Below are 13,991 nucleotides of genomic sequence, written 5' to 3'. Positions count from 1 at the left end.
TAATTAATAATTTAAATATTTGCAGCAAAGGTGTGAATGTACCTCATTTCTTCTGACACCATGTAGAGTGCTGATTTTATGTGTATACGTGCTTATTCTTATCTTGTGCGGGCAGTGCATTTTATTTATTTTATTGTATTGCTTTTATTTACTGTCTATCTTTTTATTGTGCTTTTATTGCGTGATCTGTGTATTGTGTGTTATCTTGTTGTGCAGCACTTTGGAAACCTTGTGCTTGCTAAAATCGTGTTATATAAATAAACTGGATTGGATTGTCAAAAAAAATATGTATATATCTAAAATATGTAGATAATGTATATACCACCTTTATCAAAACTTGAGGAAATTACACTGGAAAGGACATGTATCTAAATATTACAACATATTGGTTGCAAATAGTCCCGAATCAACGAAAATGGACATACAAGAAGATACAGATGAGACGGACTGGAGTTATGCTTACAAGGTTTAAGTTACTTTAATATGAATGGCTTATGAGGATGTATATAACTCATGTCAGGCTTCATCATATGTCTGCTAATATTCCTGATGTTTGTTTTAAATGTTTGAATGAGAAAGGCACTCTGTTTAACTGTCTAAAGATCCCAAATTTCTGGAAGGATGTTACAAAATGTTTGTCAGACATGTCAGACAATGCCAGGCTCTGTGTACCTTAAGGATTTTAAACACACTGAAACAGACTAAACTTCTGGACTCTTAAGGATTTTAAACACACTGAAACAGACTAAACTTCTGGACTTCTTCAAGCCATGAGGGCTATTGTACTGTGTTGTAAGAGTACGGATGCACCATCACTGAGGATGTGGGTAAAGGAACTCTTGCATTGTATTAGTCTGGAAAGACTAACCTAGGGCTAGTAGAAAGACTCTGTCAAGCTTTGGGAACCTTATGTGAATATAATTATAGATGGAAATGTATGCTTTACATTAAACAATGTTGGGAAATATTTATTTTATGAGTGACTATTGTTAATGTATGTTTTCCTGATAGAATGTTATAAGAAAATGACAACAAATATATTGAGAAACTCATTGAATGACTCAATAAAACTCAAAGAACACTACAAGACACTTGTTTTATTATGGCACACAAAACATGTAACCATATTTATAGGGTATGTATTCAGAAAGGAGAACATTTGTATTTATTTTTTGGTATGTATCAACATTTTAGTATCAAGTGCAAAAACATTAGTTATGGTAAGGAAGAGGAGCTCCTGTTTTACTGTTTAGACACAAAAAAAAGACAGAAACAGAGAGAGGATGGTGAAACTTCAACATGATCATTTAGTGTTCAGTGCATTTATAAAAGGAAGAGAAATGAACAACCGTGTAAGGTTCATTTAACTGCTGTGCGGGTGCTACAGGTCGTTCAGAGCTTTGGTGGCGTGGGCTGCGGTGCCCTGACAGTGCATACGATACAAGTCATTTATAGTTAAATCACTTCTAACAGAGTTTCTCAAATTCGTAGTCTGGACCCTGTGTTGCTTTATATGAAGGTGCAGATATATTTTATATTTGTCTCACATGTTTTATTATAAAATAAAGTTCTATATAATCTATTTGTCATGCTCTTTAAATCAAATTCATATGATTTCAATGTGAAAACTCTCTCCCTGATGACAACTATGAACATTTCTGCAACAGAAAAGTTGAGAAACTCTGCTCTAACATAACAAAAAGTGCATGCAATACAGATAAAATATGATTTTACAATACTGTACTACCCAAAGGAACAGATGAGAGGAACGTGTACCATTTGGCCCTTATGATTACGCAAAAGTAGGAACTTGTCTATGTAGGATGCAAGTGTGTATCGTAATAATAATTACTTAAGCATAGATTTTGGGTCGACTGCCATATAGCAGAAAGAAGAATGTGGTAAAGGGTGAATGGCACAGACCTGGAGGAGAGGAGGTGGAACTGGTCTTTCTGTGCAGTTTGCACACTGTTATAACATACAGTACATCCTTCAAAGCATCTGTGTTTCTCTACTTAATTTCTGAAACAACTCTTCATCTGGATTACTTCTTGGGTAAACTTCAATACATATTGCATGTTAAATAAAAAGGTGATTAGAGGGTAAAACAAACTTCACTTTCAATAATAATGTGAGTACAAAACTACATCAGTGAGATGAGAAAGGAGTGATGTCAACATTACTGTTACATTACACAAATGTGGGAGTAGCAGCTTTGGGTTTGGAGTGGCCTTAATGTTGTAATGTAGCTGCCTGGAGGAGTTGTAACAGACAAGAAATCAACCTTTACATTCCTGATCAGACAGTAAACTTTTTATAGTTAACAAATAAAACCACCCAACCCAGTTATTTATAAAAGTGCCATCTAATGATCTAATGTTCCTGGGTTAAGAAAGAGAGCTTGAAGTTTAAAGGGCCAGACCCTGCTGAACACACATAATAAGAGTCATAGTTAATTATAATTCCTTAATTAGTTCCTTAATTTGAACAAGTATTGTGCGTTTCTTTAGGTTATCATTGAAGTTGTTGTTTTTTTGAGCCCTATGCTTGATATGTCAACAACTGTTAGTGAAAGTGCAAAGTAGGGTAAAATAAAAATGAATGTGCGACCAGGAGCATGACACTGATGTTTGTGTGCATCTCAAACCAATATCAGATACTAAACCCAGTCTTGCAATGGTATTTGAGAAGCCACTGCTACTGCTGAACTGAAACTGACTGACATATCTGAACCGAGATCACTTGACTGCAGCCGAGCAGCCTCCATTGTCAAGGGAGGGGAGGGCAGGGCAGTCAGGGAACACCCAGACGGTAAGGCATTCTGGAGGAGGATTGTGTAGCCTCTGGTTCTGTCAGACGTCCTTCATTTTCTCACTTTCCGGTTACTGACAGGCTAAAAAGCAAGTCTACATTCATAAAACTTTATTACTGTTGTGGCTGTTCAAAGGCCACACCTTGTTTGTCGTAGATTTCCTTCAACAGCAGGAGAGCCGTATCCTCCGATTCCCTAAGACGCAGAGAAAAACAAACCAAAGTCATGGAAAATGTGATACGACAAAGAGGAAATATCAGGAATACAAAAGAGAACAATTAATAATAGTCCACCCTGACAGAGGTACTCATGACTCACCAGTAACACAGATGAGACTGGATGGCAAACAGGTATTCATTGAAGCTCTCAATGGGTTTTTCCTGAAGCACAAAGTCAATCCTTCGACCTTCATTCAACATACCCATTTTAATCTCAGGCTGCTCTTTCTCCTCGGCTGACACTGAGCACTCTGACTCCACACACACTCCTGCGGGGACAGAGGTAAAAGAAAAAGAGGCTGTATCTGCAGACAACAGCTCAAAAACAACGCTTATAACCAGCAGCAGCCATCTGTCTGGACTCTTGGACTTTTTGATAAAATGGAAACAAACCAGATAATAAACAGGAAAGAAGAGAGTAACTACTGCTGTCTACAGCGAGCAACATTCACACCTATGCAGGTGAATAAAACTCACAATAGTTTACAACCCAGTGTCTACACAGTGCAGGGTTATGTTAAATCATCTGTTGTGCAACATTCAGCCACTGACTCACAACAAAGCTGACTCATTGGCTCAGTGGCTTCTTTAATTTGCAATTCAGCCAGCATTCATCACGTACATCACGCACTTTGCTCGGTATGTGTAAGGTGTGTAAAGACAGTTTTTTTGATTAGATGTCTATTATATGTACTGATCATAGAGGAGTCAATGATCAGATCAGATCAGATTAGATTCAAAAAAACAAAATGCAATGTTTTACCTTTGTCCTGATGAATGTTTGTGCACTCGCCCACAAGTGCAAGTATGGTGCTGAGTAAATATCAGTAAGGTGGGTCAGTTTTGTGATGACTGATGGTATGTTACGAATGCATTGTCATTTTAAAGACCTGATGCACTGCTGATGAACCCTGCTGACTCACAGCTTCTCGTTTAACTATTTCTGACAATCTGCTTGCTTATATAGAATCTTATCACAGTCTGTTTTAACAGCAGCTGTACTCCTTCCGAACCATTGAATGAACTCACAGACAAAGTACTTGAGGACATGTACCTGCTTGCAGCTACGTACGGTGCCCTGCTACTGATGAATGACATAGCCTTTTGGTGAGGTCTAGCCAGTGACTCTTGGTAAATAAACAATTTATCCTTGTCTGTATTTTTATTTGTTTAGCGCATACAAGAGTGTGTCAGGGTCTGGTTACTCAAGTTGCTTCTAATTTTGACAACTAGTCAAACACAGTCAATGAATACAGAGCTGACAGCAGCGAGGGGGGAGGGAACGGCCTGAGGGAAGCGTCAGTAAATTAAATGTTGAGCTGAAGATTTAATGCACAGCACTTCTAGTGCATTTTCGGAGGAAGGAGAAGCAGAGGAGTAGCAGGAGCCTGCGGCAATAAGGGCATACATTACATAACGCTTGCTCTTTGTGAGAGAGTGGACATGCCAACGTTAACCATAGTAACGGAGTACAACAGTGTGTTTTTAAAAAAATAAATTCTGCAGGCTGTGCGGCATAGTTTTAACCACTACAACAGATAATGACAGCATTGTTTTGCCTCTTTTGTGCATGCTTAGTTTCTAGATTCAAGCCAGGGAAGTTAAATAGAACTCACAGCATAAAAGAAAGTTTATATAGGCCTGTAGGTGTTTACTGGAGCAGGCAAGTTTACAGAGAAAACCATAGAGAGGCTTATTTCGATGTTTTCTCATGTATTCTAGCCAAGTGACTATCCTGGCTTACCTTTGAAGTAATGCTTATAAAGGGCTCTGGGCCACTCCAGTATTTTAGTCCAAAAATCAGCACTTTTCTCTTCCCTCTTAGCAGAAGCAGTGACTGCCGCTGAGGCTGAGGTTCAAGATAAAGTGGTAAGGGGTGAGGGAAGCAGAAACAACCACCAGATAAAGCAGAAAAGGCGGAGGGAGAGGGTGGCAACATGCAGAGAAGGGTGAAAGGAGTATGGAGAGAATGGGTTAGACACACTCGTGTGCATGCTCTCGCTCATATTCACACACACATACAAAAAACATCCCCAAATACATAAAGGCAAAAAAAAAAAATGTTTTTCCTACTCTGTGGCTCTTGAAGATCTCTCTCTATTGTAGTTTCTCCTGCCTCCACTGGTGGCAGTGCAGCAACTGGTAGTCTGGAAAAGGACTGCCACGCCGTCCGCAGTGATCCCAAAACATTGTTTTTCAAATCCATGCTCATACGGGTCAAGCTGTCCTTCAGTTCTATTAGACCAAGAGAAACAGAGAGAAGAAGAGAAACAAAGAATGATCATTAAGACTACTAAACAAAAGCCCATGCCACAATATTATTCCACAAAGACAAGCAGAAAGAAACAGACAGGCCTACCAAGGTGCATCCTTTTGCGGCCTTTATGGTGAGGTATCAGCATGGGCTCCAGATCCACCTCGTACACAATCATGGGCTCTATCCGATAGGCCACAGGGTCATACTACACGGCAATAAAATGACGAAGATTAATACAACTCCAATCTGTGCAATTTTTATTGTCTACTAAGAGTTCTCTTTAGCACACTGCATGTTTATTGACGGTGAAGGTTTCATGAAAGATTTATGCTCTGGTTACGCTCAATGTGCATTTAGTGGAACTGCTGCCAGTATGCTTGTGGTTACAGCTGTCATTTTCAAAATTACCTTTCAAGTGCCGGTGCATTTGAATGAATTCAGTTTTATTTACATAGCACCAGATAACATTACAGTCTAGACCATTTATACTATATTATTTACCCAACAATCCTCACCATGGGCAAACACTTGGCAACAGAAGAAAGGAAAAACTCCCACAATGCTAACAAAAAGTGCCGACATTCAGAGCTGCCTTATTACTACCTCTTTATGGGAAAATGGGGAAAAAAAACAGATCCCTTGTTGGTGCTGAGTGCAGGATATATGCACAATAAATCTGTGATTACTCACCGGGTGGTAGATGTTGTAAAAGCTCTTGCAGGTTGGGAACGTGTAGTTGGGATCGATGTGTTTAAGCCCACGAACAGTCAGGAACATTCCGATAGGAGAGCCAAAAGCAAAAAACGTTTGAGGGTGGAAAGCCAGCTGTGGGTAATCAATGGATACCTGTGGAGTAAAGGTGGAGTCAGCTATTAAATCTGTTTTTATCATTTAAAAACAGTTTTTGTTCTTAGAAGACAAGGCTATTCAGACATAAAAAACACTTCTCTGGTGCACAGTGGTGTTGCAAACATTAAAAACCACATTCCATGACATCAAGACAACAGTGGGGGAGTATGACAGCAGGTAGGGAGGAGACCAGAGAGCTGACATTCATGCAGGATTGGATGAGCACAGACAGAGAGTGTGGAATTGAGTTGTAAGACTCAATGGGACAAAGATGGCAACCTCAAACGGCACAATGCAGGAAACCCTAATGCTCAGAAAATAGTCCCTATCCGTCGCCTTGAGTTTTCTACCGACCCAGACTGTTTGTCAAGAGAAACTCCAGGAACAGTGAGATCAACGAGAGCTAAGGACAAAGCCCAAGAGCATGGGGACACCATAAGAGACACACCTGTCCCTTGGCTATGCCTCCATTGGTCTGTCCAGGCAAGCGGGTGGGGGAGGAGAGAAGCAGGAAGGTGATGCATCAAAGCTTTTAACTACCGGCACTCCCAAGCACAAGAATTCACGTCTGTGTCAACATGTGGTACCTGTCCGATGCCCATATCAAAGTACTCGTAGTCTACAGCACTGGTGACAGACTGCGCCCTGTGGAACTGGGACTGCTGCATTGTCAACTCTGAAGACTGGTTACCATCGGCGTCACTGGTCACTGGAGGAGGAGCTTGCAAACCCGGTGCCAGACGTATTGCCCCTGTCTTATCCTAATTAGATTGAGAAGTATGAAAGAGTTATTTAAACAATGTCTAAACTCTAAAGTTTATATGGTTATTATCAAGTGGAATGAGAGCCTACAAGCAAAATAGGAAATTTCCATAAATAAAATGTTCCCTAGTTTGATCTATCTTTGGCCAGCACCAGTAAAACAATTCAAAACAATGGAGGGAAATAAGTAATAAATGCAGTTGTGTTAATGTTTTTGCCAGGAGAGGTGCAGATTATTGTGTGGCCTTGATATGGACAGAGAAGGTATATTCATGCCAAAAATGAAAACTAAACTTAACTTTCATCCTGACAAGGTCCAGATCCAAGAAACATCACCATGAAGGGTTTGTTTGGTCTTATGTTCCCAAACAAGAAAAGCCAGTATTGTTTCAGACCAAATCTCACCTGTGGAAGCCATTTCCTCCTGACGTAGTTCAGGATCTTCTTCCGTGGTCCGAGAGGAATTCCCAAATCTTTAAGGTCACTGTCTTGACAAAGAGCCTAAAAGAGATGATTCATACTTTTGTAACTAAGCATCACACTTGAATTTGTATGTCAACTGTGTGTGTGTGTGTGTGCGTGTGTGTGTGTTTGTGTGTGTGTGTATTACCAGTGATTCCAGGTCTAGGTTTTCTGCCTGGAGCGTTTCCAGGTACTGCTGTAGGCCCAGTCTGGACAGAGTCTGCTCCAGTGTGTCACAGTTTAGACGAAAAGGTTCATCAGAGGGCGCCTTAAACACAGAGAGGGACAGAATGGATTTTCTTATCTACATGTAGAGAAATGTGCATTCTTATGTATCAGTATACGGATATTATCTTTTTACTGTGCATTTGACTATACCCCCTTTCTGTCTTCTGATCCAGTCCTCTGATTGGTTAGCAGGTCAAACAGGATCAAGGAACCTGAGGAATGGGAGATAAGACGAAACAGTTAAAATTCAGCATTTAAATGTATTTTGACTGTGCGTGAGTTACTGTGTTTCTGCATGTCTTACCCAGGCTATGGCCCACAACTGAAACTTCCCCGTTGAACTCTGGGTGTCTCTGTTTGAAGAGGGTGTGTAGTCTGTTGATCTCTGATGCCACAGTGTCCACTATGGTCTGGCAGTACGTGGGGCTGTTATAGAAAAACAGGTCCAGCAGAGTGTCGTTGGTGAAATGCCTCAGCCTGCTGATGCTGGGCAGAGTGATCCTCTGGATGTCCCTGAAAAAAAAAGTTTGAACATTTTGTACAAACTACTGGAGACAAAAGTAGTATTTTACAGAAGAATATTGTGAAGTCCACTCTCCATCTCTTTCCATACTTACTCGTCCACACCAGTGGCATCCCCATGCAGAGCGCTGTGCCAGTTGACAGGCAGGAACTCCACTTTTCCTATCTTACCATCTTGCTGAGCTCGCTTATAATGAGAGGCCAAGAGGGACAGGGAAGCACTCCTGAAGTCATTTACTGGAGAAAGAAGGAGAAGTCATTATATCCATGTAAACATATAGGTATATACACGCAAAGTTACACTTACCGCACTGTATGATGGATCTGAAGCGCAAGTCACATGCAGGACCGATGCCATGGACCATGAAGACAAGGTGATCCACCTTTTCTGGTTCACCTGAGAGAAAACATAGAAATATAAGCTTGAAGTGTAAAATGGGTTTATTTTTAAGTGTCTCTCTTAGTGGCACACCCACACACATACCATCGGGTATTTCTACAGGTATGTTGCTCACTCCTCTCTTGACTGTTCCAGGCCTAGTGTGCTCCGAGGGGGAGGAAACCCACTCATCCTGCAATCCTATTGGCAGATACTGCATTATCAGCTAAGAGAGGAATGAGAAGAGGAGAGGCTTAGTAGAAGGAAACAATGTTCCAAATTATAAAATTAAAAAGTTAGAGAAGCCATCGCGTGACTTTGTTCTGCGTTTAATTATAGTGTACATAGTAACATTTTAAAAGCAGGCTTTACTTTGGGATTATGTAAGATGACAGTCTCTCCAGTGGGAAACACTAGTTTTGTCTTCCATTCGTCCAAAGTTACTGCAATCATATACGCCTCCTGAAAATGGGATGAGATGAAGAAAAATATCAAAGCTCAACAGATATGAAAAGAGAAACTGAGGAACAGGAAAAGTCATAATTTGTATGAATGAGGAGTGTGTTGTTTCAGTGTCAGACTACCTCCAGACGTTTGGCGGAGTCCTCAGGGTAAGGCATGAACCTGGTGTCTTTATCTCCTTTATAGAACCAGGTACAGCGGCGGACTTCAGTGGGAGCTTGCTCCCAGTACACAGCGTAGCGCTTCCTCTCCCTGACATGCACGTCATACCGCTCTCCATCAACAGCTACAACCACCTCCTGCTCCCCTTTTTCTCCAACTGCACAATGAGTTTTAAAAGGTCAGATTTTAATTGTCAGTTTTAATATCTGTCAACAGGAGTACACAGCAAGCTAACTTTAGGACTCCCAAGATTTGTCTCTCATTGACTATTGTTGCCAAAAGTACTAAAAATAATCATTCAGATTTCAACTCTTAAATATCAAACATGTTTGAAATGATCCCTGGTGAGTCTGTAAGAATTTTTAGGCGATTCAAGATGTGTAAACCCCTCACATTACCAGATAATCTGGGCTAAACACTGTGACTGAACAAGGTCTCAGACACAATTTCTCTTCCAATTGTGAATCAGGGATAAGTGGCCCTGTAGTGTGACCCTGGCTTTAGTCCACTCCTCTAAGAATAATACGGGCAAAGGAACTGTCATCCTGTCCCCTGACATCACATAATGTCATCTACATTATTAACAGTACATAATCTATACGTCAAGTATAACCACGTGCTTACTAGTGTTGCAGGCATTCTCTAATTTGTCAGAGTCCTCTCTGCTAAAAGGAAGCCATGAGGTGCTGTCCTCAGCCCGTCGACAAAAGAACCAGTGCGGCTGCACTTCTTGATAAGGAGCTGGGACCGACTCCATGTCAAGCATCTCAAAGGATGACGTGGAAGAAGGAGAAGCCTCATCCACCATAGGTGACACCTAGGGAGAAATTATGACAGCATGCTAGATCAATATTTCTTCTTCATGTCAGTAATATGGCTCAGTTACTAAAAGGAAAAGATCTGATATATGCACTACATACACCTGTGTTTTCCTTCCTTAGACCAGTCTACTTCTAAAATCTGTAGCTTTTTAGATAAGCAAATACTAAAGAAGTATATGTATATATATATATACACAGAAGTCTGATCTCTTCCACTGTGATCAGACAGGAAAGGATCAGGCCTCTTGGACAAACCTTTGTCCAAGCCTTGTTTTATTCTTTCCTCCTCTACAAGCTGTCTCTTGTCTCTGATTATTTCGACAGCTACAGCTGGTAAACAATCTTCTTCCTCAGAATTTTCTACATTCAGAAACAATGCTGCCAGCAACTATTTTGGCACGGCTCCCAAGTGCTGAAAGAGAGATATCACTGCTTGGAACAACAAACATTAACACCCACATTAGACGCAGCCATCAGCTGCCTGATTTGCATAGACAATAGATCATAAGAAAGATCGGGGATAAAAACACCTTTTCCAAGAATGCAATCTGCTTGATCTTCTTGGTGTTACCTTCCTGTTTCTATATTTGGTCTTGTGTCATGATGAAACAACAAAACAATCAAAATAACTTAAGGGATGAACCTTCAAAAAAGTACATGCATGTTTCCAGTGTATAAATAATAGGCAGACACGCATTGAGACAAGCCCCGAACACTGTGTTGGTTTTGTTTTCTCCTATGGACTATGTGCCACATATTATTCACAATTTTACAACGTGTGCATACCATGAAGAGGAACAGTATGTGCCTTGCATCTATAGCCCCTACACAAGCCCACCATTTCTACTTTCTCCTACTATCCATTCAGTACGTAGGAAAATAAAGCAGCAGCTATTTCTGCCTGAGCGGACAGGAGAACAGACAATCTTTTTGTACTTTTTCATTTGTTAATGAGATTTACTAGGCAGTTTTAGAAAGCCTTTAATGGAGGCACATTATAATGCATCATATGATAACTCTATTTTGTTACCACAGTTACAACACTTCTATTTCTAAAACTGCTGTTTTGATGAAGTATTTGCGTCGCCTTTAAATTGTGCAAGATGTCGAAGTTACTAGGTACAATGGTCACATATGCTAGTCTAATCAATATTAAAGATAACATTGAAAGTACTAATCTATGGTTAGGACAAAAGCCACCTTCAAAATCCCCCCTGCAGCTGATCAATGAGCAATGATAACAGGACAGTCTGTTCCTGATCAATTCCCCGTTATCTAAACAGAAACTCAACCCTAATCCAAACTAGAGTTACGATTACAGATTTTGAAGTGCGATTATAGTCTAAGGAAAAATCCTTCATAATTATAATGCATCAATTCATTTCACAACACTACAGATGTTTTAAAGAGCATTTCTGTGTGTTGTGGAGAACACACTGAAGTCAAAGTTCAATGGTGGAAGGAAGTGTTCAGGAGCCTCTGATAAAAAGTCCATAACACTGTGTGTGTTTGTTTTTTGATTCGCAGATTTGATAAAAATATAAGAAAGGAAATTGAGAGCACCTCGTATGCAGGTGTTTGGCCCGACATGCCATTGTGTGTTTTCTTTTAAATGTATAAATTAGCCCAATCATTTCTGCAATGTCTAATCTAACCTAATCTTAATCCAAGCCAGTCAGAAACACACAAATGCACACCCTCACCTGATCCTCAGGTGTGCTCCCCGTCGCCGCAGTCCGAGTGAGGTCTTGAGAGTTGATGTTCGGGGCAGCCTGAGATAGACCCCCCTCTTTACTGGGACTGTATGACATTAGCCCAAGACCCTGACCCCAAACCCTCAGCTCTGATCTGAGGTGGGCAGGGGAGGGCGGTGGGCCTCGCAGTCACCGACAGACCTGTAACAACCAAGCTGCACACAGCACAAAGGTTTAGAGGTTTAAAGACCACCACAACATCATCATAACATGTTAGAGCTTATAAAGGATTTAGCTTAGATATACTTTACTCATCCCACCACGGGGAAATTTACTTGTTACAGCAGCGTAAACAGAAAGTGTACAGTAGCATACACTACAGAATTAGAAAAAAGTAGAAAAAAACATAATAAACACGAAAAACAATCAATCAATCAACCTTCAAAAACAGACAAGTACTGAGGATAAAAGTGGCATGATATATAAAAAGAGTATTGTAATGTAAAGTGACCATAGTGTAAGAAATATTACAAAAGTAAGTGACCGTGATATAAATAATAACTGCTGCAAGGTATAAATGAAATAAAACAGACATGAGCAGTAGACTACAACATGATCAGATGGTCCAGGTGTTTGACAGCAGCAGGGATGAAGGATTTACTAGTGATACCTGCACCAGAAGTGAAATCACCTCAGCTCACATCCAATCACTGGTTTAACCTGAACTAGTCACTAATCCTACCTGTGCAGCTCTCAGGTGCACAGGTAGGATTGAAGGATGTAAACAGCCAGATTAATGTGACAGCTGACTGTTTAACCACATGACGGCTGTGTTATGAGTTATAGGTAACAGATGCTCGACATTATCATGAACAAATCGAGCTAATGGTTAATGATTGTTTTGCATATTAATGGTTTATTTTTAAAAAAAATGCAACATCCCAGAGGCCAAGGGTCGTTTACATTCATGCTAGCTGAGTTACGATAAGCTGGGACGGGACACTGGTATTAAGTTTCCACATCCTGTCGGTGTTTTGGAGGTTTATAACAATAAGTACACATGGTAATACTTTAAAACTTACCGGTGACTTCACATACAGTTCATGCAGAGGATGTGTACGCGTTGTTTTGTTTAGCTCGCTCTGGCTAGCTCGGGCTAACCAAGGACAGCCTCCTGTCAAACGCCGCCAGGGATGCGTTCAAAGTTATCGGAAATTTGATAATTACGAGCGTAACGGCCACGATTAAACTAAATAAATAAATAAATAAAACAATTATATAAATATACAGCTACGTTTGAGTGATGTCAGAGTTTTTTTTAAAAATATGGCGATTAAGAGGCGAAATATGTGAACGCAGCGTCCAAAGGTAAAATATTTAAACATATAAAAAGCTCTGTATGTATATCTTCAGCTCTGTATTCCGCTGTAACACAAAGTAATTATAATTCTGTTAAAATCTTGATCAAACAGTTTAGGGAAACATAAACTATAGTGAAAAATAACAACGTTCATGCTTGAAATGTTTACATTTCCGAGGTGCACTTAAATGCAACATGAAACCCTGCAGCGTCACCAGGCCACCGCCCCCTAATATGAAGCTGACGTCACGAATTTGTAATGTAGAAAGTATTTAAACTTCACCAGGTAAACAAAACTTAATTTACCGGATTATAACTAATCTACATTAATCCAGTAACTATGTGGATGATTGCTGTTTGTTGTGTGGCTGCTGATTGTTGTTTTACCAGTTATATAACTCAGTGTTTATGCTGGCACACTCCAATATAGTATATAATAAGTTATATAACAGTTACAGGAATGAGGTGAGCAGGTGCATTGTTGACTTTCTTTTCTTCTTATAGCTGAGAGAAAACCTAAAAACTTAAAACACACCGTAGCTGTTAAATTGATCTGGTCTGGTCTGGTTTGAACTGAAATGTGCCCAAGTATGTGTAAAATGTGAATGCAGTAGGTTTAGACCTCTTTTACAATGAGAGTGCAGCTTCATTATAAAACACACCCTGTTTGGGGCAGGTTAACTGTCTCTTGGTTGTATTTTCAATAAACTGACAACATAGAATTGGGTTCACTTGACTTTAGAGGACTATGTGTGGGTTTAAAAAGTAGTATGCTACTGTTTCCATTAAAACATGATTTGTTTGAACATTTTTAACATTATATCAAAAGTAACGTGGTCTAGCCAATTGTGGTCAAACCACCACCAAACACACTGTGTGTTTAATTCACACCTTTCCTTCAGGGTTTATGGGGGGAGGAGTGAAACATGCCCAGAGGAGGAAGAGTGAGTAGAGCTAGAATGCATAGACACACCCAGTCCAACAAGAGAGAGTAATGAACCAG

The 13,991-nt window shown here is 40.1% G+C and overlaps 1 protein-coding gene across 2 annotated transcripts; it reads right to left on the bottom strand.

Moving 5' to 3' along the window:
• Positions 1 to 1,077: 1,077 nt before the first annotated feature.
• ddhd2 (DDHD domain containing 2) lies at positions 1,078 to 12,827 on the bottom strand. 2 transcript variants are annotated; one of them, XM_019254976.2, is made up of 19 exons: positions 12,711 to 12,827; positions 11,638 to 11,843; positions 9,738 to 9,930; positions 9,074 to 9,270; positions 8,862 to 8,951; positions 8,595 to 8,715; positions 8,418 to 8,507; positions 8,206 to 8,347; positions 7,893 to 8,101; positions 7,739 to 7,800; positions 7,509 to 7,628; positions 7,304 to 7,399; positions 6,724 to 6,897; positions 5,978 to 6,133; positions 5,390 to 5,492; positions 5,104 to 5,265; positions 4,775 to 4,879; positions 3,131 to 3,299; positions 1,078 to 3,007 (listed from the first exon to the last, which is right to left on the bottom strand). In XM_019254976.2, exons 2-19 carry the CDS (start codon positions 11,743 to 11,745, stop codon positions 2,926 to 2,928), a joined length of 2,379 nt encoding a protein of 792 aa, XP_019110521.2. In that variant the 5' UTR covers positions 11,746 to 11,843; positions 12,711 to 12,827; the 3' UTR covers positions 1,078 to 2,925. The 2 variants fall into 2 exon arrangements, with proteins under 2 accessions (XP_019110521.2, XP_027133903.1); XM_027278102.1 differs by lacking the exon at positions 4,775 to 4,879.
• Between the last annotated feature and the right edge of the window lie 1,164 nt (positions 12,828 to 13,991).

Source organism: Larimichthys crocea, chromosome III, assembly GCF_000972845.2.
Source record: "Larimichthys crocea isolate SSNF chromosome III, L_crocea_2.0, whole genome shotgun sequence".
NCBI classification, from domain to species: Eukaryota; Metazoa; Chordata; class Actinopteri; family Sciaenidae; genus Larimichthys; species Larimichthys crocea.
The sequence above is the reverse complement of the archived record's forward strand: the minus strand, read 5'-3'. Positions and strand labels throughout refer to the sequence as shown.